Raw genomic sequence first — 26,931 nt, 5'->3', positions numbered from 1 at the left:
ATTGCATTGGGTATCACAGGTCAGTGTGGTGAAGTAAGATCAGCAGGGGTCCAGTAGGTGGACTGAGGAGATGAAGTTAAGACAAGCTGCCATCAGTTCATAAATTCTCTGTTGGAAGTTAGTTTCCTTGTATAATTCCTGTGCCCACAACTTCAACTGAGGGCAGTGGGCCCTTCCGAATATCAGACCCATAGGTTTCACAGAGGTTAACCAGGTGAGATAAAATGCTTTTATGATAGGTTTCCCCATTTCCCAGCCCCTGGTTTAAAAAAAGACTGTGCAAAAAGTCCATTTATGAATTCAGCATTCTAGAGTCCTACGTTTCACTCAGGAGGGGCTTTGTTTTCATTTGTTTTTTGGACGTAGGATAGAGAGGGAAGAATATAAGGCCAAAACTCCCATTATATTTTGCATGCTTTCCCAAGTTGCTTCACTGTGAGATATTAATTGCTGGGAGAGGGGACACAAATCTGCATAGATCAGAAAGGGTACAAATGCTTGTTTTCTTTCTTCCACCCTAACTTTTACCCACAGTATATTTTCCCCCTCTGATTTGGGACATTTATGTTTACTGGGGGCTCGAAATGCAGTTCTGCTGTGAGGTGTGACTCTACAGTAGCATGTGGGGTTCCATTTTTATTTCACGTGTCTCAATTTCTGTATCAAGTGGGCTCTTTTACAAGTACGGAGATGATTTTGTAATTGCCAGCCTCTGAAAGTCAGCCTGGAATTTCAAAGCACTGTTTTTTTTCCAGATTGAGCATCATCACTAGTAATAAAAATTCTGCAAACCAACCTTTGTCCTAGTTACACCTGTGTGGCCCTTGTTGTCTGCTGTGGGGTTGTTTGGGTGTGACTAAGGGCAAATTTTGGCTCTGTGTCTAAACCTAGTCAACAGTGCTGTTGATGACTGAGTTGCAGTAGAATCCAGCGCACTGTCTCCAGTATGTGGTGGTGTTGCAGTGGTAACAGTAAAAATGGTGCAAACTCTTTTGTCCTGACAATAATCAGGTATCTGCTGCCTATGTGTATTCACTGTCATTTGAGTATGAAGGTGCATTTTTAAAAACTCACTTTTCAGACTAGAATCACAATTTAAGCCCTAAATCTATATCCAGGAAAACTTTCAGTGTGGGGGAATCAGCACTTGTTAAATTTGAGGTCATTTTATGCTGCATTCTGATAATACTTAGGATTTCTGTTGATCAAGCTTTTGTTACCCTGGTTTTCTATGTTAATCCTCAATTTAATTAATGCCGGCTTATTACACCTCTCTTAATTGTGAGATTTATCATAGGGGTTGCATTCTAGAGAGTCTTTGCTTCATTTATCTACTACAAAGGGAAACAAATCATGCAGTTCCTGGCAATGGCTCTTTGCCACTAAAACTTTTTATTTTTCAATGAACATTTGTGTTTTGAAGGGGAAACCTGGCAAAGATGGAGATCCTGGTCAGCCTGGTAGGGATGTGAGTATCTTATACGTTTCTCACCTAAGCAGATTCTTTGTAATGCTCTTGGGATATTTGCAGCGAATATTTTGAGGATGTTTCTTTTCCTTTCCTTGAAGGGTTTACCTGGTGAGCCTGGTTTAAATGGTGTTCCGGGAAGAGATGGTGAAAAGGTGAGTGTGGGTTATTTGTCTTTACTGCAAGAATAGAGTAAAAGCCTGCCTGTCACTGAAGCTTACATACCAATGCCCAGCTCCTACTGTATAGAAATTGCATTGCCTTGCCTTATCTGTTAACCTGCAACAGAATCTTTGCAATCTCTTGTTTCCTGACACATAAGAACATAAGACACTTTTTGAAAACTAATTTTTTAGCTCTCGTGTTCACAAATATGTCATTCAATAATCTGTAAATATATCATTGGCAGGGTCTGAAAGGTGAACGTGGTCTGCCTGGTCCTCCTGGAGTGGTAAGTTGCTTTTGCTTTCTTCTCCTTTTCTTCTGTTTGGTTGGCAGTGCACCATTTTGTCTCCTCATTTCTTCCAGACATTAGTGTTTCCAGTTTATGCTAGTGCCTAAGAGATCCAGCAGGTAGCACCAAGTGTTAGTCACCACAACCCACTGCTCCCTTCCTTTAGAATGTGTGATCTTGCGTTCCAAGGTCTTTCAGTTATAAACACAAGGCCAGATTCATATCTCACTCACACCAGTGTAAATCAGAGGCAAATCCACTGAAGGCAATGGAATAAAAACATCACAAATTAAGATCATAATCAGTAGAGCTGGTAACAAATTTTCAGTCAAAATGTTTTTCCGATGGAAAGTGGCTTTTTTCAATGAAATCTGAATTTTTTTCCAACCTGCTCTAATCATCCCCACAGTGAACAGCACCATGAAAATATAAATATCCCCACGCTATTATTCATATAATAATCCATATTAATGTAATCCTGTAGGTCATGGAGTGTCTGCAACTGAGAAATTCTAATGATGTCACAGGAGTTCTCACATAGGGTTGGATTCAACCTCACTTCAGAGAGTAATATCTTATTCCACAAGCAGTCCCCCGGAAACCAAGAATAGGGTCAAATTCTGCCTTATTACAGTGATGCAAATCCAGAGTATCTCCATTGACATATGTGGCATTGCTATGGATTTGCACCATAGTTGAAACTGCAGTTGAATAAATTGTCAGATGAAAACAAAAGATTTTAAAATACCTGGGGTGAAGATTCTGTAGTTTGGGTGGGTGTATTGTAGGTTTTCTTCTCGCACTGTTTTTGGGAATGGGGTATGCCGTGAGGCTTGGCTGTGGAAACCTTTCTTGCTCTCATTCTGACACTATTTGCTTCTCAAACCACAAGAATGAAGTGTGCACTAGTATTTTTTAGCTAACCATGTGGGAATGCAGTACGGCCTCACAATAATAGTGCACTCTGCTGGAACAGGGGACTTTCTTTTTTTAGCAGACTTTTATTTGGGATCCCAGTTGCATTAGAAGGATCGTGCCATTGGTTTGAAATGTCGTGAGCTGGCTCTTGTGGCTTTGCTACACACCGACCCACCTCTCTTCACCTTTCTTGTGACTTTTTCTTGGCTTGTTGATATGACAGATCACAGGAAATGGTGTAGAAGTGGGACCAAAAGGGAATAAAGGACTTCCAGGATTTCCAGGACCCAAAGGCGAGCGTGGATATCCTGGCTTGCAAGGGCCTCCTGGCTTGTCAGGGCCTCCAGGTAAGAGTTGAGGTGAATTGCTTGTGTATTTTGCTATCTGGAGTTAGTTAGCTTCATGATCTTAGTTCACAGCCTAGTGGGGCAGTGGCAGTGTAGCAATAATCACCATCACAATTGATACCCTGGTTGGCAGATGGCCTGAATGACCAGTGAAGGCAAAACTATTAAGAGCTACCTTTGAACCCTGGAGATAGTCCTCCAGCTGAGGGTTGAGGCATGAGGACTCTTGAACATTCATGGTCCGTTCTTTTACTGTTCTGTGGTGAACAGAGGATGCTAGTCTTCAGGGCTGTCAATGAATCACCAGTTAAGAGTGCTGGAGTAGTAACTTAAGGGTAGTTTAGCCCTTTGTTGTTTGCAAGTAATGTATATTATCAGAGTTCCATATGTATGGAGAAGAGTTTGTGTCAAAACGGTTGAGACTGACTATTAAATATAGGTTTAAATACAGACTGGCCAAGTGCTTAAAGGTAGAGTTGATGAAGGACCACGTTTAGAAAGGGGTTAAAGGAGCTTGCTAGCCATGTCTATCAGAAAGCTGTACAGGGAAAGAGAACATTAGGTAACTCTAAAGTTATGACAAATAAATACACGTTTTTCCTTTCTCTAGTCCTGTTACAATTCCTTCCTTACCTAAATTGTTTACTCATGTTAAGTCTTGGGATCAAGTTTTCACCAAAAGTCTCTGCAAATGTAATATTTGCCTGCCCCAAATTCCACACTTGTGCGCACACATGTACATCAGGATGCGCAGTTACCTGGTTTGCATAGAAAAATGGGTACATCTGTAATTTGGCTCTCTTTATGGAGGCCTGATGAAAACTCTTACTCCATAATATAACTCCTATGCCATGGTCACATACATGAAGATTTAGAGAGAGGATGTTGCCTATGGTAGTAACAGCAACCTAGCCAGCTTTCATTGTCACCTTTACAAAAGTCCATGGTTTAAACCAGAGATACTGAAGAATTAGCTTTTTTCCATTTTAGGGATTGCAGTTGTAGGCCCCCCTGGTCCACCTGGTTTGCCTGGGGAGCGAGGACAGAAGGGGGATCAAGGTCTACCCGGAGTTTCCATACCTGGACAGCCTGGACTTGATGGACGGCCAGGGCCACCTGGACCTCCAGGTGCCCCTGGACCTCCCGGAACAACTATCCCTCCTAGTAAGTGATATCTTCATTGACCTGCAGCCTTGAAATACTTGACAGATAGATAGTTACTCAGCAACAAGGAAAAGAGACTAAATATCTATTACATAGGTTTATTTTGTCCCCTTGCTCCAGGGACACAATTCAGCTCCAGCTGAAGTAATGGAGAGACAAAGGTGACGTAATGTCTCCTTTATGCTTCCTTCCCAGCTCCTGGTGCAAGTTAGAGCACCAAAAGGACTACCCTAACTTTATGTGGTCTGGAAGGGTCCCCTTGCTAGCTAGGAATTATAATCTTGTGTTTCGGTGTGGCCTTGCCATGCCTTTTCCTGGCTCCCGCCAGCCCTGACGTACCCCTTTTTGTAAAGTGGGCTCTACAAGCTTTATTACAGCCCAGGATTCCCCCATATTGGGGGAATCTCAGAAGCTTTAGGGCCGCTTTAAGGTCAGTTTGCACCACTCCAGTGGCACAGTGTTAATAGAGGAGGGCCAATGATGTGGCCCCAGAGGTGCAGAATAATGCTGCTTCCAACTCGTGCTAACAAATCCCACTTGTTCTAAATAACAAAGTAGTTAAGGATGTGTTGGGATTCGCACTTAAATAAGAATTAAGTCCCTCTCTGTCATTCTTTAGAGATTGAGTTTAGTCTCCACATTTGGCCTAATAACTCGTTAGAGGACCATTAAAATTTCTGTTTCATTTCAGTAAAACAGTTCATAACTTGAAAAGGAAACATTTTTCAGAGTGCTCTCTATATTAAATTTTGCTCCATCTTCTCGTTTCTTTGGGTCCTCTAACTAAACAGCCAAAATCCCCCATGAACTCCAACTCCCCTCCCTACACACACATGCCCCACATTACGTCTTGGGCATAGGCTACTTTGGAGGTTTTTTAATTAAATACATTGTTATTCCCCATATTTCGAATGGACTGGTTCAGGTCCATTTGCTACTTTGTATTCTAACTTTGCCAGCCTGCGTCCCAGCTTGAAGGTAGGGAGATAAGCTGAGCAACAGAGAGTCTGGAGGCAGGCTCTGGTGGTCCATGCTCAGATGAGGGATATGAAGGGCCAGGCAGAGTGAGCAGGCTTGGAGGGGGAATGCGGGGTTGAGTGGAACTTTGGGAAGGCATTGGGAGAGAGGGGCTAGCATGGATGTGCAGCGGGGAGTCAGGGAGAAGCTTCGTGTCTCTACGCTGAGGCTTTTGCATATCATGAGAGTTCCTCCCCATGGGTGCCGCTGTATATATGGGCACATTTATGAACAGAGTTATGGCTGCATATCGGTTGCTAAGGATGGGGGTGAGGAATGGAAGGGGGAGGATATTGATTGGGGTGTAGATGTAACTGTTTGTTTTCTTGTGTTTTATGGCTTGCATTGTTGTACCGTGCAGTGTAGAAGCCACAGCCCCATTTTAGCAGTGTCCGGTGTGGAGCTTCCCCAATCTCTGTTTAGTGTTTCCTGTCTCCGTTCAACTGATAGTAGAGTTAACTCTCTCTCTCTTTCTCTCAACTCTTTCACCTTTAGGTGACAGAGTATGTCAGCGAGGGCCCCCGGGTTTTCCAGGACCTTCAGGAGACAAAGGTTTTATGGGGGAGCGAGGCCAGAAAGGTGCATTGTCATAAGTATGCTTTGTCTCTTTCTTGTTGTTTAAAGCATCTCCCACATCAAAGAGGATAAATTCATGAATACGTAGGAAATGCTCAGCTAATACAGTGCTGAGCATCATAGAAAAGCCGGGTGTACATCAATAAAAGTGTTAAACCTCTAAAAAAAACCTTGTAGGCTTTTTTTAAGAGAGTATAATTAGAATGTTTTTATGCCAGCTGTACTTTACTAAACATTTCCCATATTGGTTGTTTTTTCTTTCTTCCCAATCATGATTATAACTCTTGATGCTGGCATTTAATGTCTTTTGAAATCCCAGCTCCTAGCATCGAAAGATTTGCCCCCTAAAGGAGCTAATACCTGGAAAAAGTTCTACATTTGGATTTTTGAACATTGAAAGGGTTTTTGTTTGTTTTTTGTTTTGTGTTGTTTTGCATTTTTGCTAAACAAATTCCATCAGATACATCTGCTGTGTACCATGCACTCTACCTGGAGTCCTTTTTCGGGTGATAGTAGATCTAAATGCTACTTTGGTTCCTAAAAATCAAGGATGCTAAAAGTGATGTCTATGAGAAGCCTTCTGCTAATCTATTAAGATATTATATAATTATATAAAATTATAAAAAGAAAAGGAGTACTTGTGGCACCTTAGAGACTAACCAATTTATTTGAGCATGAGCTTTCGTGAGCTACAGCTCACTTCATCGGATGCATACCGTGGAAACTGCAGCAGACTTTATATATACACAGAGATCATGAAACAATACCTCCTCCCACCCCACTGTCCTGCTGGTAATAGCTTATCTAAAGTGATCATCAGGTGGGCCATTTCCAGCACTAATCCAGGTTTTCTCACCTGGATTTGTGCTGGAAATGGCCCACCTGATGATCACTTTAGATAAGCTATTACCAGCAGGACAGTGAGGTGGGAGGGGGTATTGTTTCATGATCTCTGTGTATATATAAAGTCTGCTGCAGTTTCCACGGTATGCATCCGATGAAGTGAGCTGTAGCTCACGAAAGCTCATGCTCAAATAAATTGGTTAGTCTCTAAGGTGCCACAAGTACTCCTTTTCTTTTTGCGAATACAGACTAACACGGCTGTTACTCTGAAACCTATAAAATTATAATTATCATATGCAATATGATATATACCGTGAATATAATGACAGTACTATTATGTTGGATGCTCTGTGTTTTCCAGAACTAAATGCTCATATCTGCTTTTATAATGTGACTCTTTCTAGGTGATAAGGGAGAGACATGCTTTAATTGTATAGGAACTGGCATTTCTGGGCCTCCGGGGGACAGGGGACCACCCGGACCTCCAGGTAGCCCAGGTAAAATAAAAAACAGCTGGCTGCATTTTGTTCTTTATTTTATGGCCCACAGGTGTGTGTACGTTTGTGTGCAAACTCAGACACAAAGCCTAACTTCAATGTGCATGTACACATTACCCTTGTGTGCCCAAGTGATGGGATGCAAGGGCACACGTGAGTTCACCGTAGACGAGTTGAATATATGCGGAAGTCCACCCATTTTTGAAAATCTGACCCTTAAGAATCAGATTTTTTAAATGGTACAGATGCTCCCACTTGATATTTTCTGCTAGTCAAAGTCAGGCTCACAAGCAGTGTGCTTACTTAAAGGGTATTATCTGCTACCTGGTTACCTGGAAGGGAAATGAATTTCAACTCCTTCCTGCTTCAAAAGAAACAAAGAACCAGTTCAGAGATTACTGTAGGGGGTGATCTCTTTCAACATCATTGACATAAACCTCAAGTTTCAAATTAGTTTTACTCACCTAAGATCAGGCTGTCCAAAACAGTGGACTGAATTTGGTCTTGGTTTAAGTGAGCATTTGCTATTTCAATGACATCAGTGGAGCTGCAATTTCATATGCTAGGGATTAATTTGGCCCAGCAGCTTTTAATAGGACAGGTAATCTATACAGCAGTTTTTGAGTGAGTAATATCTATGACTTTATCTACTAGATGAGACTGATGTGTTGTAGAGCCATCCTCAATATCAGAGTAGTTGGTGGTGGGATAAGGATCTCATCACCGTTTCACAAAATTGTGGTGACTTCAAAATAATTTAAGGTCTAGGGTAACATTTTCAAAAGTTCCCCGGTGACTTTGGCACTTAAGAGTCTGGATCCCATTGATTTTCAATGAGATGTAGGCACTTAAGTGCTAAATATTTTGAAAATTGGATTTAGGAGCCTGAGTCACATTGGAACCTTTGAAAATTTTACCCCTGTCTAAATCTTGCCTGCTCTAAGAGATTTCTCCTACTGCCTCAGCCTTGGCAAGTATGTACGTCAAACTAAGTGCCAGATATTCCCAATGCCTAAATCTTGCATTCTTTTATTTAATCAGGATCTCCTGGTTTCCCGGGATCGAAAGGTGAAAAAGGGCTAACTGGCTTAACCGGGCTGGTAGGGCCACCAGTAAGTGTTAGTATGTTTCATGGGGGGAATTGAATCTAATTTATCGTAAGCATAGTATCAATTTACTATTAACTACATGTCCTTTCGTTTGCACAGGGAAAAATTCCTATTCAACAGTCCTTTTCCATCTCTAATTACCATGAACCTATTGTCATAAAATTGCAGCATTCAGAAAGGAGATGGAGGAAAAACCTAAAATGTTTACTTTTCTTTCCCTAGGGATTTCCAGGACCTCCAGGTGCCCCTGGGCGTCCTGGTTCTAAAGGGGACCCTGGGGACAGCCTGGCTTTCCCAGGACTGAAAGGTGACAAAGGGGACACTGGTTTCCCAGGACCTCCTGGTCTTCCTGGCATAGATGGCTCTCCTGGACGAGAGGGACTGCCAGGTCTTCCTGGATCCAAGGGGGAACCTGTAAGTTGGGTTTTATACTTGGATGAACAAGGTCTTAGGAATGTTGTGAATCCATTCAGAAAAGTACAGAGAAGGGGATGTGAAAATCCACTTTTCCCTAAGCATAAGTGTGGCTGAATAAAATAATCTGTCTATTATAAAAGCTGCCCATCCTCATCTCTGACAGTTATTCTATTTTTGCCCTTTCCCCTTCAAGCTGTGATTTGTGCTGCATGAGGGTGGCAGAATGGGTCTCCATTGATTAGCTGTCAGTCCCTCTTTCTAAATGAGTAGAGGGACTGCTCTTGAACAATATACAGTGTCAATGCTCACTGTCCTCCCCACATGGCACTTCATTAACTTGCATCTGGGGTAGAAAGTTACAAGGACCAAGAGTCTAACCTGATCTCCAGCATGATGATAGAGGGAGGGATAGCTCAGTGGTTTGAGCATTGGCCTGCTAAACCCAGGGTTGAGAGTTCAATCCTTGAGGGGGCCATTGAGGGATCTGGGGCAAAAATTGCGGATTGGTCCTGCTTTGAGCAGGAGGTTGGACTAGATGACCTCCTGAGGTTCCTTGCAACCCTGATATTCTGTGGTTCTATGATAACATGTTAGACAGCTACCAGAAATTCTAAACAAAAATAATTGTTTCACTAGGTTTAAAACTAAACTCTTAAATCTGTTCTAAAGCAAATGACTGCTCTTCTCCCCCACCCTCCTGTTCAGGGTGGTGTTGCTTTCAAAGGAGGAATGGGACCTCCAGGTGATCCAGGAGTGTCAGGTCTTCCTGGAGACAGAGGACCTATGGGACCTCCTGGTTTTGGCCCACAAGGTCCTACAGGTGAAAAAGGCATTCAAGGTGTATCGGGTCGCCCAGGGCCCCCAGGAGTTCCAGGTGGGTGTATTTTCATATGATATTGAGCAATAACAGCAAGTTGTACCCATTTGGCTCAGCATAGCTTCCAGATCATTGGGCAGGGACAAGCATGAAGGCTTTTAAAATTGTACCTGAAAGCAGTAATTAATCATGGCATTTGTGAGCTTCCCTGCCCGTAGCCTCGCGTTTGTCACAAATTGCCGTTTCTTCAACAGTATTGAAATCCAAAGCCAAAGACTGTAAACCAGCTTGCTGTAAAACTGGAAATACCTCTGCAGTCTAAAGGCACCCTGCTAAACCCTATGCTATGGTAAATGATGTAACTTTTTATTAAGATGATGATCACTAGCAGACTTCATGACTTATTTGAAGAACAATTTATAATGCACATATGGCAAGAAATGCTTCTGAGCCCATGAAATGGGGCATAGTGAGGCTCAATAAGGTGAGGTCTGGAAGAGAAAAGTCTTCAAGAGAACGTGACTTTAACTTTTGATATAAGGTGACAAGAAACTACACTTGCATTTAGATTGATAAAGCAGATAAGCAATTTTTCAATTATCCACGTGTCAGACCCTGGACCTGATTCACTGATTTCAGTGCTATTTCAACAGTGTAAAACTGGAGTAACACAGTGGTGAATCTACCCCATCTATGTGTAGATGACTAAGGATCTCTCTCCTTACGTACAGAATCTGTACGCTGTAGAATGATGCGTCTGTATCCTATCCACTCTTAGGTCCGAAAGGTGAACCTGGCGAAACTATTACAGAATCAGGAGTTCCAGGCTCCCCTGGATCTCCAGGAAGAAATGGTGAAGTAGGACTTCCTGGTAAGAGCATAACTAGACTTCCAAGTAACCCTCTGAGTTTTCACTCTGACTTGCTTTTGCTAATTAAAAATGATTTTCCCCTGCAGGTGATCCTGGTCTGCCAGGTCAGCCTGGCTTGTCAGGCATCCCAGGTCCTAAGGGTGATCCAGGTATACCTGGCATTGGACTTCCAGGACCACCAGGCCTAAAAGGTATACTTGCTACCACACCTTTGGAGAAGGGAATTATACTGGCTTTGGGCAGTGTCATTTTTCAGGTTTAATCTTTTTTTCTTAGCTTGCTCACATAGTTACATTCTTAAATCTCCAAAGTCTTTAAAAATGCCTACCTAAGTTGCATGCCACTGTTAAAAGCATTGGAAAACCTCAGTTTAGCTATGGTCCTTCATGTCTGTTCTCCTGTACTTTTGTGGAAGCTTAGGCTTTTCAACCCATCCTTGGGGTTAAAACCAAATAGAAGAGATTTTAGACATTGTAGAAGAAGACAGTTCAAGCAGTGTATAGCATAAATAACATAATCTCCACAATCAGTCGCCTGATTCCATGTTTCTGATGTAAATAATTTGCAGCCACAATGAGAATACCTAAAATGAGGAACATCCTTCATAAGAAGGGGTGATCTGAGAGGTATCCTGGGACTGTGCCATGATGTAGTGGTCCAGATCGATATACAGTGCATTATACACACCGCTGTCTAAACTGAACTGAGGTGCTTTGGTGCAATAGTGCATTTTGAGCGAACCAGACATAAGGGGGCTCTTTTAAAAGAACACTTACACAGTGGTTGCTAAATCTCCCTGAAATGTGTTGACACTTGTTTGTTGCCTTACCTCAGTTGTTATCCTAACCTCCTCATTGGGTTGTAGGCTTCCCAGGAATGGCTGGCCCCCCAGGAGCACCAGGAGCCCCTGGACGACCAGGGCTTGAAGGGCCACCAGGACAATCTGGTTTCCCAGGACAAAAGGTCTGAAAATATCAATCTCTCTTCTAATGGGCTGTGGTTTAAGATTGAAGTTTGTCTCTTCAACTGTGCCATTGTAAAGTCTCTTCTTTGGTTGGGAAGGGTCTGCATCTGTAAGCAGCTCTCACCTCTCTCAAGTCAAAGGACCTATCAAGTCATTTATCTTTTCTTACTCAGTAGCTGCTGTCCCCAGTGTTGTATGTCCAGCTGCATTGCCTTGCAGAGTCTGCTCTAACATCTACAGTGCACAGTCTCCTGATGTGTAGGACCAGGGTTGCATGTCATAGGGCAGACCCGGATAGGATGCTCTCTGTAGCTGTCCACCTTAAACTGGTGATGGGGTGGGGATGGAATGGTCAACTTTACTGAAAATGTGTGCCTCCTTCTTACCCACCAGCATTTGTCCCTTCCCCTGGAATGGATGCAGCTGAAAAGTAGGGAGATATTTTCATTTAATCCCTTAAGGCTCTTCCAAATTTGAGTGAAGACACTAGCTAATCAACAAAAATGGTCCTTCATGAGTGCAGCAAATGATGTTCTCCTACCAGTTCCTCTAGCATCAAATTTGAATAGATTTGTTTCATGAGACTGCAGTCAGGGTGGCTACACTCCCAACCAAGGGCTTGTCCAAGAAGGTTCCCCTGACCCTAAGAAAAGAACTTTGAGTATGATTCAGGCCATGTTTCCTGAGGGGTGCCCCATTTTACCCTTTCCCTTCCTGGACACTTCATAGCTGCAATACTAGAGCCATTCTGTCTAGGTGTGATGTGAGCTGGCCCTCCACACCATCCATGTCAGGTGGCCCTTCCCTCCTTATTGCGCACTCCCTGCCAGAGGCCAGTCATGTTTGTATGGTATTGGAGGATTGGAGTGTAACCCTCCAGGAGTATGTCCTGTTACTAGATGGGTGACATGGATTTTGCCGTAATATCAGAAATCCCCCTTTTCTATAAGGTGCCTAATGTTGCCTAATCTTCCCTAGAATGATTTGCCTGAGTTGTGTGGCTGTAAATATTTTGGGAGTCTTTTTTTTAACCTCATGGCTTTTGGGGGGCTGGAGAGGAGGGGGGAATGTTTTCCCCTTTTGCTACTAGAAAAGGCTAACCTGCGAAACCCATTTCTTTTTTCCTTACATCATAGGGGGACCCTGGATTTGGTGTCCCGGGACCACCTGGGCCACCAGGGCCACCGGGTTTTAAAGGAGTTCCGGGACTGAAAGGTGATCCTGGCTTCCCAGGAAACCCTGGTTTTCCAGGGCAGTCAGGTTCTGATGGAACTCCTGGGCCAAAAGGTACAGCTTCATTATCTTCTGTTGAACTCGATATGACTCTTAATCACTGAAAATCGCCTGTCATTGTGTGACAGTTGCTTAGGGCCAGATTTTTAAAGGTATTTAGGTACCTAATTCCCACTGTCATTATTTCAGTGGGAGTTAGGCACCTAAATACCTTTAAAAATCTGGCCCTGAGACTGCTTACATTGGGGCTGGTTTTTCCAAAGTGCAAAGCCTTTTGGTACGCATATAGACTGTTCCTGTCTAAATGCACATGGCAAACTGACGTTTGTGTTCCCAGGGTACAGGCAGACCGAAGTGCATGCATATTTTTGTGTGTTTTAAAATCTGGCCTCTAGCTGATAGAGGCAAATCCCCTCTGGTCAGGGTGCCGTACTTTAAATGGAGCCACTTCGTTGCATTCTTGTTTACCTACCAAAGTAGGCATTTAAAGTCAAAAGGGGAACTACACAAAAATGAGGAAGCTAGTTAAATGGAAATTAAAATGAACAGTCACGGGTTGAAATGCCTGAAAACGGTGTGGAGCTATTTCAAAATGCCATAATAGAGGCCCAAACTAAATGTATATCCAAAATTTTAAAAAACAGTAGGAGGATCAAAAAACGCCACATAGCTAAACAGCAGAGTAAAAGAGGTGATTGGTGTCAAAAATGCATCCTTTAAAAACTGGAAGTCAAGTGTAGTGAGGAAAATAGAAAAGAGCATAAACTCTGGCAAGTCAGCTACAAAAGTATAAGTGGGCAGCTCAAGAAAGTTTTTGTGTCCTTAGCAAGTTGCTCTTCAAATTCTAACAGCAAAAAAAATTTAAGTCATCAGAAGCAGGAAGCCAGCCAAACAATCAGTGGGGCCACTGAACAATTGAGGTGCTAAAGGAGCACTCAGAGAAAACAAGGAGAAGCAAAATGAATTCTTTGCATTGGTCTTCGCTGCAGAGGATATGGGGAGATCTCCACACCCAAGCAATTCTTTTTAGGTGACAAATCTGAGCAACTCTCCCAGACTGAGGTGTCTGTAAAGGACGTTTTGGAACAAACTGATAAAATAAACAGTAATAAGTCACCTGGACCTGAGGTATTCTCCCAAGAGTTCTGAAGCAAATTGCGGAACTACTAACTATGATGTGTAACCTATCACTTAAATCAGCTTGTGTACCAGATGACTGGAGGGTAGCTAATGTAATGCTTAGTGTTTAAAAAGGCTCCAGGGGCAATCCTGGCAATTACAGGCCGGTAAGCCTAACTTCAGTATCAGACAATTTGGCTGAAACTATAGTATAGAACAGAATTATCAGACAGATAGACATTATCTGCTGGGGAAGAGTCAATATGGTTTTTGTAAAGGGAAAATCATGCCTCACCAATCTATTTGAATTCTTTGAGTATATCAACAAGCATGTAGACAAGGGTGATCCACTTGGTGTAGTGTGCTTGGCCTTTCAGAAAGCCTTTGACAAAGTGTTATACCAATAAATTAAAAACCAGCAGGATCTTATTAAAGGGAAAAAGGCAAAATATCACATTTATTATGAATACAGAAAGAATCATAGTAAGCAGTTAGTTATAGCTATAACATTCCATTCAATCTCATATTTATTCACACATTCATTCATACAAACACACACACACACAGGTTCTGCAAGGTTGTTATCATAGTTACCAGCCTTAGAGTTGCTCATGCCAAGCCACTGGCCAGGTGGCCTGGACATGAGGAGGGAGCAGGGCCTTGTCAGATGTTCATCTGATGCTCCTGGAAGTTGGTTTGCAGAATCAGACCCCAAAGTTCTCACTTTTTAGAATCTATTTTTATACGAATTTCTTCCTGTGCCAGTCTATGGGAATTGCTTCATCATGCTGTTGCTGAATCAATCAGCAGATGGCACATTCCTGACGGCTCCGTGCTGCTAGATGTTATCTTGGTCTTTGGTTCTCCCATTCTTGAGGCTGTTGGGTGGATTCCAGTCTGCCCTCCGGGGGTCCTCTGGTTATTTCCACTTGACGCCTTCTTCAGCCGATGGACACTGGGTTCTTAGGCTGGCACCTCCCTGATCATTCAGTTATTATCCACACCAAGCATCCATCCACATACATCCTCTATCTCTATTTTAATCACAATTGTTAATACAACAAAAGGGCGGGGAGTCTCTGGGTGCTGTTTCTGTTGTTAGAGTATTGCTTTGAGTCTCTCTCTCTGTGAATTGCTTTGAGAACAGACTCTGTCTTAGAATGTACTAACACAATTAGCAGCTTGCAAGTTTCACACATAGAGGGAGAGAAACAGTACCAAAAACCAAGAGACCTCTTAATTAGTAATACCTTGGAATTTAAACTATGGGGAATCAAACTCATTTGTGATTTTAATACAGAACTTCTTTAATATGATCCAACAAAAGTCCCTCACCAAAGACTCTTAAGAAAAGTAAGCAGTCATAGGATAAAAGCAAGGGTCCCCTCATGGATCAGTAACTGGTTAAAAGACAGGAAGCAAAGGATAGGAATAAATGGTCAGTTTTCACAATGGAGAGAGTTAAATAGTGGGGTCCCTCAAGGATCTGTGCTGTTCAGCATATTTATAAATGATCTGAATAAAGGGGTACACAGGAAGTGGCAAAATTTACACACAAATATAAAATTACTCAAGATAAGTCCAACATTCACTGTGAAGAGTTGCAAAGAAATCTCACAGAACTGGGTCTCTGGGCAAGAAAATGACAGATGAAATTTATTGTTGATGGGGCAAAGTAATGCACATTGGAAAAATAATCCCAATTATACATATAAAATGATGAGGGCTAAATTATCTGTTAGCACTCAAGAAAGAGACTGTAGAGTCATCATAGAATCAGAGTACTGGAAGGGACCTCAAGAGGTCATCTAGTCCAGTCCCCTGCACTCATGGCAGGAATACGTATTATCTGTTCTATACCATCCCTGACAGGTGTTTGTGTAACCTGCTCTTAAAATCTCCAATGATGGAGATTCCACAACCTCCCTAGGCAATTTATTCCAATGCTTAAGCACTCTGACAGAATGTTTTTCCTAATGTCCTACCTAAACCACCCTTGCTGCAATTTAAGCCCATTGTTTCTTGTCCTATCCTCAGAGGTTAAGGAGAATAATTTTTCTCCCTCTTCCTTGTAACAAACTTTTATGTACTTGAAAACTATTATTATGTCCCCCCTCAGTCTTCTCTTCTCCATACTAAACAAACCCAGTTTTTTCAATCTTCCCTCATAGGTCATGTTTTCTAGACCTTTTAATAATTTTTGTTGCTCTTCTCTGGACTTACTCCAATTTGTCCACATCTTTCCTGAAATGTGGTGCCCAGAATTGGACACAGTACTCCAGTTGAGGCCTAATCAGCATGGAGTAGAGCGAAAGAATTACTTCTCGTGTCTTGCTTACAATATTCCTGCTAATAGATCCCAGAATGGTGCTTGCTTTTTTCTTTTTTTCCTCTTCCAAACAGAGTTACACTGTTGACTTGTTGTTAGCTTGTGATCCATTCTGATCCCCAGATCCTTTTCCACAGTACTCCTTCCTAGGCAGTCGTTTCCCATTTTGTATGTGTGCAACTGATTGCTCCTTCCTAAGTGGAGTACTTTCCTTTTGTCCTTGTTGAATTTCATCCTGTTTACTTCAGACCATTTCTCCAGATCATTCTGAAATTTAACCCTATCCTCCAAAGCACTTGAAAACATCCACTCAGTGTGCAGTGGCAGTTTAAAAAAGCTAACAATGTTAGGAACCATTAGGAAAGGGATAGATAATAAGACAGAAAATATCATGATATCACTATATAAATCCATGGTACGCCCACACCTTGAATGCTGTGTGCATCTCAAAAAAGATATCTTAGAATTGGAAAAGGTACAGAGAAGGGCAATGAAAATGGTTAGGGGTATGGAACAGTTTCTGTGCAAGGAGAGAGTAAAAAGACTGGCACTGTTGATCTTAGAAAAGAGATAATGAAGATATCTATAAAATCATGAAAGCTATGGAGAAAGTGAATGGGGAAGTGTTATTTACCGCTTCTCATAGCACAAGAATAGGGGTCACCCAACAAAATTAGTAGGCAGCAGGTTTAAAACAAACATAGGGAAGTACTTCATACAGTTCATAGTTAATCCTTGGAGCTTGTTGTCATGGGATGTTGTGAAGGCCAAAAGTATAACTGGGTTCAAAAAAGAATTTGATAAGTTCATGGAGAATAGGTCCATCACTGGCTATTAGCCAAGATGATCAAGAATGCAACCCCATGCTCTGGGTGTCCCTAAACCTCCAACAGACAGAAGGTAGAACCGGATGTCGGGATGGATCACTCAGAATTGCCCAGTTCTATTCATTTCCTCTGAAGCATCTGTTACGGGCCACTGTCAGAAACAGGATGCTGAGCTAGATGGACCATTGATATGACCCAGAGCGGCCATTCTTATGTTACATTCATCAATTTGATGCACTTTATTTTCACTTAAGCTGCTTTAATTTTTTATGAACTTGTGGCATTAGCAATTGTCTGCACTGTATTGCAATATATCTCTGGTTTGCTGTATAGCAAAGGTATTTGTGAACAGTTTGTTAGACTAGTGGGCTATGGCACAAGAACAAGTCTCTGGACCATCTTTCAAAAGTGGCCTCTGAAATTACATGCACAAGTGGGTTTTTGCACATCTAACTTCCACTTGCATGTGCACAGGGACCAGATTCCGATGAACAATGTGTAGACACTTCATAGATGACTTCTGAAAATGAATGTGAAAACCCTGAGATTCCTCACTGTTGAACTAAATTAGAATTTTCTTTAAGGTGACCCTGGAGCAAGCGGACCACCTGGGTTAGTGGGACCCCCAGGGTTCCCAGGAATTGGTGGTCAAGGTCCACCTGGACAACCTGGCCCTCCAGGACCTGTGGGCCCACCAGGTAAGAGTTGAGTGATTATAACTTTGGAGTTATTGCTGACCTGTTGTCTGTCAGGCAAGCAGGCAGGCAGGCACACCAGCGCTGTACAAAAGTGCCAGTAAACAACAAATAGGAAGGGAGGGCCGGAGACTTCATGACTCTCAGTTTGGACAATACCCTTTTCATAACGTGGGCCAAGTTCTGCCTTTATATTCTGTCCCATACAAACCCGCAGAAGGCACTGGGGGTTGTACGGTGATGGACAGCTGGGAAAAATTTGGCCTGTCACATTTGTTAATGCAGCCCAAGAATGCATATCGTCAGGGTGTTGCCATTTGAGTAAACTGAAGAGCAATCAAGGATGCACAAGCCTGCCTTGGGGGTGGTGTGGAGTCATGCTGCCCCAGCAGGAGCTCTAGGAAGCATTGTGCCCCACAGAGAGACAATATCTCCCAAAGCTCCTGGGGAATATATCCATTCTGCCACTCCTTAGGAGAGGCCACGTAAACTCCTCTCCTTGGCAGAGGGGAGTGGCATGTTAATCTAGCACTTCTGGGTTACTGAGAGGGTAGACAGTATTCCTTCATTGCTATGCTGTCTTTAAAAAGACAAATTATGTGATGCCCAATTCTGGATGTACAGTGTGCTGTCAACTGGGATTGAAGTCATTGGGTACTGTTGAGGGTGCTCTGCACCTCACAGGATCAGGCCCATAATGTTAAAGGAAATAGTTCTCTCAGCCAACATAATATTGAAAATGTGGTACTTTTATGGACCTTAAGGGTACATTATTGTAGCAACCAAAATAATGTATTTGTTACTCAAGTGTGCACAGACTATATACTGGAAATTATTTCATAACCCTTAAGTGAAATAAATTAACCTACATGATTAAGTTATCAAGACAGTCCTTAACTACTGAAGTAGTTTAACCAACTCGACACTTCATATTTAGTTGACAAGACCCATTTTTAAATAACTTCAATTTTATTGTGATCCAAAATTTATAACTTTGACATCTTGTGCTTTGGCCAAAAGCAAACAAAAAATGCCCTATGTAACAATACTGTTCCTCACACCACTTCCATTAAAGTTCATAAGTAGACATTCAGGGCATGATCCACTGCCAACTGACGTCCGTGGGAAGTCTTTCCATTCACTTCAATAGGCATTGAAGTATGGCCTAAATCAGCTGAAAAATGGCTTTGTTCCTAGGTATTTCAGAGTGGCTGGTCATTACTGCATCAGGTAGAAAAAGAACACACCAAGCACTAGTATTCTGTTGTATGAATAAGAAGCTACCAGAAGAAAGGGTCACATACATTCACTTTATAAACGCACAACTGGAAACAAACTTGTTAATTTTAATTCAGTTTATGATCACTTGTGACTTCCAGGACGGCCATTGCCATCATGCTCTTCATTCAGGAAAGTTGGGAAGTTCTGGAACTCCTTGTTGGGTCCAGGTTAAATTACCAAACTAGGAGTCTTCCCATAGTACTAATGAGGAAGCATGTCTCTAGCAAAGGGAGTTTTGGTAATCTTGTATTTAAAATTACTTAATTTTTATAAAAGGATTTTCTAGTTCCAACTCTATATACTGAGAGTAGGGGGAGGAGAAGGGGTTAAAATTCTGTTCACAAAGTGTTTTATTTTTGAGAGAGGTTCTTCTAAATTACTTTCACTGAATGGGATTTCCACTTCCCTAAGCCTGTGACTGCAAATGCACAGCAATAACCATAGTGAGAATGTGCTGTATGAGCTAGAGAACAACTTTGTTAATGCTGAAATGTTTTGAAAATATACCTAGTCTTTGCTGTACACATATAGATACTGCTACTGTATGACCACTATCCTACATTTCTGATTTGTTTTAGTGATAGCCACCCTAAGTGAAGTGCCAAAATTTGGGCTGGCATTATAGATAGTGCATGGCAGAAAACCCGTAGCCAGCAGAGGAGCAAGGGGCAGAGGTACCTGAGCATATACCTAGCTTTAAGTAAAAAGACTGAGGAGTCCTTGTGGCACCTTAGAGACTAACAAATTTATTTGAGCATAAGCTTTCGTGGGCTAAAACCTACTTCATCGGATGCATGCAGTGGAAAATACAATAGGAACATAGATAGATAGATAGATACACAGAGAGAACATGAAAAAATGGGTGTTGCCATACCCACTATAACGAGAGTGATAAGTTAAGGTGAGCTATTATCAACAGGAGAAAAAAAACCTTTTGTCGTGATAATCAGGATGGCCCATTTCCAACAGTTGACAAGGTGTGAGTAACAGTAGGGGAAAAAATAAACATGGGGAAATTTTTACTTTGTGTAATGACCCATCCACTCCCAGTCTTTATTCAAGCCTAATTTAATGGTGTCCAGTTTGCAAATTAATTCCAATTCAGCCGTCTCTCGCTGGAGTCTGTTTTTTTTGTTGTTGTTGTAGTATTTCTCCTGCTGATAATAGCCCACCTTAACTGATTGCTCTCGTTATAGTGGGTATGGCAACACCCATTTTTTTCATGTTCTCTGTGTGTGTGTGTATATGTATATCTTCTTACTGTATTTTCCACTGCATGCATCCGATGAAGTGGGTTTTAGCCTATGAAAGCGTATGCTCAAATAACTTTGTTAGTCTCTAAGGTGCCACAAGTCCTCCTCGTTCTTTTTGTTGATACAGACTAACACGGCTACCACTGAAACCTAGCTTTAAGTGTGTCAATAGTCCCACTGACTTTAAAGGGACTACTCATATGCTTAAAGTCTGGCATGCGCTTAAGCACCTTGCTCACGCAGGGAAGCTGATCTGCAGGTCCTCTGCCTGCAACCTGGTTTCAGTGCCCAGTGCTGGGGATGGAGGTGATCTGAGTGACCCATGTATCAGTTCCCCGACCCAACAGTGACCTCTCTACATGCCCTCATGGCACAGACTATGCCTGGTTGTGGTAGGGAGTTTGTTAGACACACAGAGCAACACTGCTTTTTAAGTGTACGAAATGTGTGTCTTTGGATGTCCATTATACCTGTTTCAAGGTGCTAGGCAGAGTTTGACTCCATGTGGTTGCTAATTCGCTCTTGGGAAAAGAAGTGCTTTGTGGTCTAAGTAAAACAAATATACCTGTCTCAATGGATCAATATGGCTAATTTTTCATTGTAGCTCTATGTTAAAGATCATTGTGCCTACTAACAGCATGACAACACTGAAACGTAGTGCATGACTGAGGCTTTAAGTAAACCATCTATTTTAATCCTATAGGTGCTGCTACTTGTCTGGTGCAATGTGCATGTTGCCTCCCCCATCCCTCATTCCTGTGTCCCACTGAGTCAGAATAGTCTACTCCTTTTTGTTATAGTAGATTAACTTTCTTGGGATTCTGGTTTTCAGGGGAATTGCAACAATCTTAAGTATTCCTTTGTTCAGCTTTTCCTTTTTATGCACCACCATTTATTTAAACAGTTTGCAGTGTCTGTATATTTTGTTCTTACAAAACAAGCTACTCCAGTGTTTATTCCGTAGCATATTTTAGTACAGTTCTGATCCAGTCGAACACATTTGAGAAGCAGAAGGGGAAAAATGGGAATGTTATCACAGATTCAAAGACATGTTGATTTTACTCCAGGTTCACCTATCAAGAAATATTGAAAGTATTTGTCCTCTTACCAGGTTATATACTTCCTTCGTAGTTTATTTTGTTTGCTGATGAAGTCCCCATAGACATTGGAGCATGGGCCATACCTTCTGGGGCTTTGTTTTTCCCCTACAGGAGAACAATTCCACTCACAATACTCTAATTTATTATACATATTTATATAATTTATTATGTTTGTTATGGTAGGAACCAAAGGGTAATTGATCAGTGCAAGCAGATAGGCACATTTTTCTTTGTGAGTTATAGACGTCTGATTTACCTCTAGTCTATAGAGCAGGGGTCTCAAACTCAATTTACCTTAGGGACAGTGCCAGTCCTCAAATCCTCCCCATGGGCCAATAATGTCACTCATGCCACCAAGAACCCGCCCCACAAAACTCCGCCCCCCCCCAACCTGCCTAAGGCTCTGGGAGGGAGTTTGGGTGGGGGAGGAGGTCTGAGGTAGGGGATTAGGTTGCAGGCTGTGGGAGGGAGTTTGGGTACAGAAGGGGTGAGAGGTTGGGCTCTGGGAGGGAGTTTGGGTGGTGGAGGGGGGCTGTGGTGCAGGTTCTGGGATGGAGTTTGGGTGCTGGGTGCAGGCTCGGGGGTGGGGGTGCAGGAGGAGGGGGTGGGGTTGCAGGCTCTGGGACAGAGGAGGGGGAAGGGGTGCAGGCTCTGGGAGGGAATTTGGGGACAGGAGGGGGGGTGTGGGAAGGGGGAGGGGAAGGGGGTGCAGACTCTGGGAGGGAGTTTGGAGGCTGGGGGTGTGGGGGAGAGGGTGCAAGCTCTTGGAGGGAGTTTGGGGGGGGTGCATGGGAAGGGGGAGAGGGTGCAGGCTCTGGAAGGGGGTCAGGGCGTGCAGTGCTTACCTGGGGCTCCAAGGCAGGGTGGGCTGGGAGGCCTCTGTGCGCTGCTGCCCCTAGGGATCACCGCGGCAGTTTCCCATTGGCCACAGGGGCGCTTGGGGTGGGGGCAGTGCACGGAGTCACAGCCCCTCCTTGGGGCCGCAGGGAGGGGCCGGCAGCCACGTGGAGCGAGTGCACAGGAAACCACTCAGCTCCACTGCACTGCTGGTGATGGGCAGGGCCCCGGGTAGTTTTAAATCGCCCGGGGAACGTGCGGCAGGGGAGCACCCGGGGGGTGTCAGGTAGAGCCAAGGGAGAGACTTGGCCCCAAAATTGCTGGAGTCCCATGGGCCACATTGGGGAGGTTTTCGGGCCGCAGATGGCCCGTTGGCCGGAACTTTGAAGACCCCTCCTGTAGAGTGAGAGTCTCTAAATCACTCTTGAATCTTTGTACAGTGGCAGCGCAATGCACTATCAGCTGAAGCATTGGGCTGTCCTACACTATTTGTTTTTTATTGTTCCTGACACTGAATGTGTCAAAACAATCTCCATAAGAGAGATTACAGAAGAGGCTCCTAACTAGTGCATTGTATTGTCTTCAAACAAACTTGAGACAATGGGGAAAATATTATTTCATATACTATAATACACAACAGAAAAATAATTCATGTAGCACCACATCTTACTAAGCTCTCCAGCAGCTTTAAAGAGCCATCAATATAGTAACAGTCTGCAAAAGCAATAGACGGCTAGGCATTCCCAATAAGGGATTCAGTTTTTCTTTATAAAGTGGAAGCATCTTTGAAAATTCCCTTTTGGAGGGATCCTCAGAAAGATGGTGCTCAACAGCCAAATATCAACCACCGAGTAGGGCGCGCACAGGTGTCAGTGAGATGAACAGGCCAGCATCGAATGGCTGTGTTGGTGCAGGCAATGTATAAAGATGGCTTAAGAGGAGATCTTGGACCATTTCTAAAAGCTTGCTAGGTTAGGAGACAGCAACACAGTCCAATGTTTTGTTTTGTTTTGTTTTGTTTTTTTTTAAAGATTGCACTGTAGTAGTTAAAAAAATCTTTCAGTCAGTTACTTCTCTCTGTGCAGAATGGTGGCTGCTGTTGAAAAATGCCTATAATGAAATTTACTTACAAACCAGTTTCTTGTAGCTGTAATACTGTTATATACTTTGTAGTTAGACCTGTGCTCAGTAACTTTTAGTATAGATTTTTGTTCTAATCTGTATGTGCATAATTTTGTTTCCTAACCTAATGACTCTCTTGCAACACATTACTTTTCCCTGTGCCTCAACTTCCTGATGAATGCTAACTCGTTGGCTTTTGAACCTCAGGTCCACCAGGTACTGTGATTTCTTCACCAAAGCCACCTTCTTTTTGTCTTAAATTAAGATTATTAGTTTATTTAAACTACATTTCAAGACTGAAAGTCACCACTTAACTCAACCTGTGCAATCCCATTGAAGGGAGTGGAGTTGTGCCTCCCTACTATGACTGGTGCCTTTGGCTCAGTCTCACTAATATTAAGCAATGTTACTTTTGTTTTTTAAACAGTTCCCATTGAGGCATATTTTTAATTTAGACAAACTTGATGAAACACAGAACTTGGCTGTCCTTTGAAAATTAATGCCCATTTGAGGTTATCTTATAACCTAATAGTGTGGGCCTCCTCCATGCAATTCAACTGGGATTTCATTTTACCTGAAGCCAGGATTTTGCTTTTGTGCTGTATATAGGAATTATTAGGCTGAACCATGAAATAAAAACAAGACTTTGTTAAAATAAATAGTCACCCTGATATTAAAGAGAGCACTTAATTTTTTTTTCTGTGGGGAAAAAAATGCATTTGTGCATTTAATGGATCAAATTGTGGGAAATTTAATCTTCTGCACAGTTAATTTGTGAGGAGAACTTGTGTCTTTAACTCCTACTTTAGTCATGCAATTGAATAAATACCAAAAACAAAATACAGGGTCACCAAGGGTTATCTGTACTGGGCTGCTGACAAACTTTTAGCATCGCCTGATGAAAAATGTAGACTTTAATACTCTAGTTTTGCAGCAGGGCAATTGGACCCCAATCCTGCAAGCTCATATGTATGTGACCCCTGAGCCTGCACAAAGCCCCACTGAAATGAATTAAGTCTGCCTGCTTGGATCCCATTGCAGGATCAAGGCTTTGGAAGTCAAAACATTTACCTATTGTAGGAGTTCCATCAAGGTATTATGGCAATGTGCTGCCAGTAAAGAGTAGCTATTCCACTACGACTACCATCCCCAAACACACACATACACACACACACACCCCTCAACCATGCCCGATTTCTTGCTAAAGGATGGTGTTTTAATAATGTCTAGGATTACAAGGAGTTCCAGGTGAGAAAGGAGATCCTGGCCCTCCTGGATTCGACATCCCTGGTCCAGCTGGTGACAGAGGCAGTCCGGGATTTCCAGGAACACCCGGTCTCATTGGGCCTCCAGGTTCACCAGGACCACCAGGACGAGATGGAATATCAGGATTTCCAGGTAAATTCAAACATGCCAGAAGAGCATTGTTACCTGTAGGCATATACGTGTGTGTTCTCCACTGTTTGGGCATGCTATCAGCCTTAGTGAGAGATGTCGTTGAACTTGGGCTTGCTTACTGTACCTTGCAGATGACTGAAAAGCAGTTTATCCATGGGCGCCCCGTGAGATCCTTCATTGCAATAAATCTGAATTAGGGACAAATCCCAGTCTCTAATATTGGATGCACATTTCAGAGTCCCCTAGGAATTTTGGAGGGAGATTGGATCCAGGGCTGTTTTGGTGAGGAAGCATCTCTAATTGTAATATCCATTGTCTATCCATCCCCTCCCAATGCAGGGCTTTGCAGTAGTCACTGTGTGTTACAGTCTAAGCATTATAGGTGGGATTTACCACTATAGCGCTCAGGCCTAACTCTGCTCCTATTAAAGTCAGTGCTAAAACTCCTGTTCACTTCAGTGTCAGCAGGTAAGCAAATGCTGAGCACTTCTGCAAATCCCACCCTAAAACCATGTTCACCACCTTTCTTTATATTTGTAATGTTATAGAGATGTTTAAATCTGCTTTAAGGTCATATTTTGAGTGTAAAGTTTGGTAGGTAGGTAAGTATGCATCATTATTAAAGGGACTAAAGATTATTTAGGTAAATTAGGTGTACTCAAGTTGGCAAAGCCTGATGAAATTCACCCTAGACTACTTAAGTAACTAGCTGAAACAATCTCGGAATCATGAACTTGTGAAGGATGGGTGAGGCCCTAGAGGACCGGAGAAGAGCAAACATAGTACCTGCAGCTGGCCCACATGATCGCAGCACCACTCTGGTTTGGCACGTCTGCCCCTCCATCTCTGTCTATGGAGAGGCAGACTTGCCAAACCTGAGTGGCACTGTGACCGTGTGGGCCAGGTCTCCATGCTGAAGCTGGGAGCCAGGCCCAGCCCTTCCAGCCAGGAGCTGCTGCGTGGTGAGTGTAATGTGTGTTCGTTCGCCAGCCCTCGCTTCACCCACACACATGCCCCCGCTCTTCCCTCTTTCCATCCCACATGGTGGTTTTCCTGTACCTCTGCTGTGAAATTAATTAAAAATTTCTGCAATAAAATCATAGCCCTAGTAGTAATAGTTTACATGGATTTGTCAAGAACAAATCCTGCCAAACCAACCTAATTTGCTCCTTTGACAGGGTTACTTGCCTGGTGGATATGGGGGAAGCAGTAAATGTGATATCTTTATTTTAGTAAGGCTTTTGACATAGTCTATAAGCAAACTGGCAAAATGTGGTCTAAATGAAATTACTATAAGGAGGGTGCATAACTGGTTGAAAGATCATATGGAGGGTAATTATCAATGGTTTGCTATCAAACTGGGAGAGCATAGCTAGTGGGGTCCTACAAGGGCTTGTCCTGTGTTTGGAACTATTCAACATTTTCTTTAATGACTTGGATAATGGAGTGGAGGACATGCTTATAAAATTTGCAGATGACACCAAGCTGGAAGGGGTTGCAAGCACTTTGGAGAACAGGATTAGAATTCAAAATGACCTTGAAAAATTGGGAGAAATGATCTGAAATCAACAAGATGGAATTCAATAAAGATAAGTGTAAAGTACTACACATAGGTAGGAAAAATCAAATGCACAAATACAAAATATGGAATAACTGATGAGGCAGTAGTACTGCTAAAAAGGATCTGGGGGTTATAATGGGTTACAAATTGAATCCAAGTCAATAATGTGATGCAGTTGCAAAAAAGGCTAAAACCGTGTTGGGCTGTATTAACAGAAGTGTAATAGGTAAGATATGGGAGGTAATTGTTTTGCTCTACTAGGTACTGGAGAGGCCTCCACTTGGAATATTGTGTCCAGTTTTGGGTGCCACACTTTAGAAAAGATGTAGAGAAACTGGAGAGAGGCCAGAGGAGAGCAGTAAAAATTATAAAAGGTTTAGAAAATCTGACCTAGGAGGAAAGACTCATTTTTTTTTAATATGTTTAGTCTGGAGAAAGGAAGAATGAAATACAATCTAACAACACTCTTCAAATATGGTAAGGACTGTTGTAAAGAGGACAAAAAGAAAAGGAGTACTTGTAGCACCTTAGAGACTAACCAATTTATTTGAGCATGAGCTTTCGTGAGCTACAGCTCACTTCATCAGATGTATACCGTGGAAACTGCAGCAGACTTTATATATACACAGAGAATATGAAACAATACCTCCTCCCACCCCACTGTCCTGCTGGTAATAGCTTATCTAAAGTGATCATCAGGTGGGCCATTTCCAG

General features: G+C 42.6%; 1 protein-coding gene across 2 annotated transcripts in view; it reads left to right on the top strand.

Annotated features, from left to right (window-relative positions):
• Positions 1 to 26,931, top strand: part of COL4A5 (collagen type IV alpha 5 chain) — a 144,296-nt gene that overhangs the window by 79,143 nt on the left and 38,222 nt on the right. For both annotated transcript variants that reach the window (XM_048865518.2, XM_048865520.2), the window contains exons 16-31: positions 1,424 to 1,468; positions 1,570 to 1,623; positions 1,878 to 1,919; positions 3,064 to 3,187; positions 4,178 to 4,351; positions 5,864 to 5,947; positions 7,192 to 7,284; positions 8,326 to 8,396; positions 8,616 to 8,807; positions 9,516 to 9,684; positions 10,406 to 10,498; positions 10,585 to 10,689; positions 11,364 to 11,461; positions 12,599 to 12,749; positions 17,555 to 17,668; positions 24,489 to 24,656. In XM_048865518.2, the coding sequence (XP_048721475.1) occupies positions 1,424 to 1,468; positions 1,570 to 1,623; positions 1,878 to 1,919; positions 3,064 to 3,187; positions 4,178 to 4,351; positions 5,864 to 5,947; positions 7,192 to 7,284; positions 8,326 to 8,396; positions 8,616 to 8,807; positions 9,516 to 9,684; positions 10,406 to 10,498; positions 10,585 to 10,689; positions 11,364 to 11,461; positions 12,599 to 12,749; positions 17,555 to 17,668; positions 24,489 to 24,656 (1,777 nt within the window). The remainder of the gene's footprint in view (positions 1 to 1,423; positions 1,469 to 1,569; positions 1,624 to 1,877; positions 1,920 to 3,063; positions 3,188 to 4,177; positions 4,352 to 5,863; positions 5,948 to 7,191; positions 7,285 to 8,325; positions 8,397 to 8,615; positions 8,808 to 9,515; positions 9,685 to 10,405; positions 10,499 to 10,584; positions 10,690 to 11,363; positions 11,462 to 12,598; positions 12,750 to 17,554; positions 17,669 to 24,488; positions 24,657 to 26,931) is intronic.

Source organism: Caretta caretta, chromosome 9, assembly GCF_965140235.1.
Source record: "Caretta caretta isolate rCarCar2 chromosome 9, rCarCar1.hap1, whole genome shotgun sequence".
Taxonomy (NCBI): domain Eukaryota; kingdom Metazoa; phylum Chordata; order Testudines; family Cheloniidae; genus Caretta; species Caretta caretta.
Note: the sequence above shows the minus strand (reverse complement) of the source record. Positions and strands in the feature narration are given on the sequence as shown.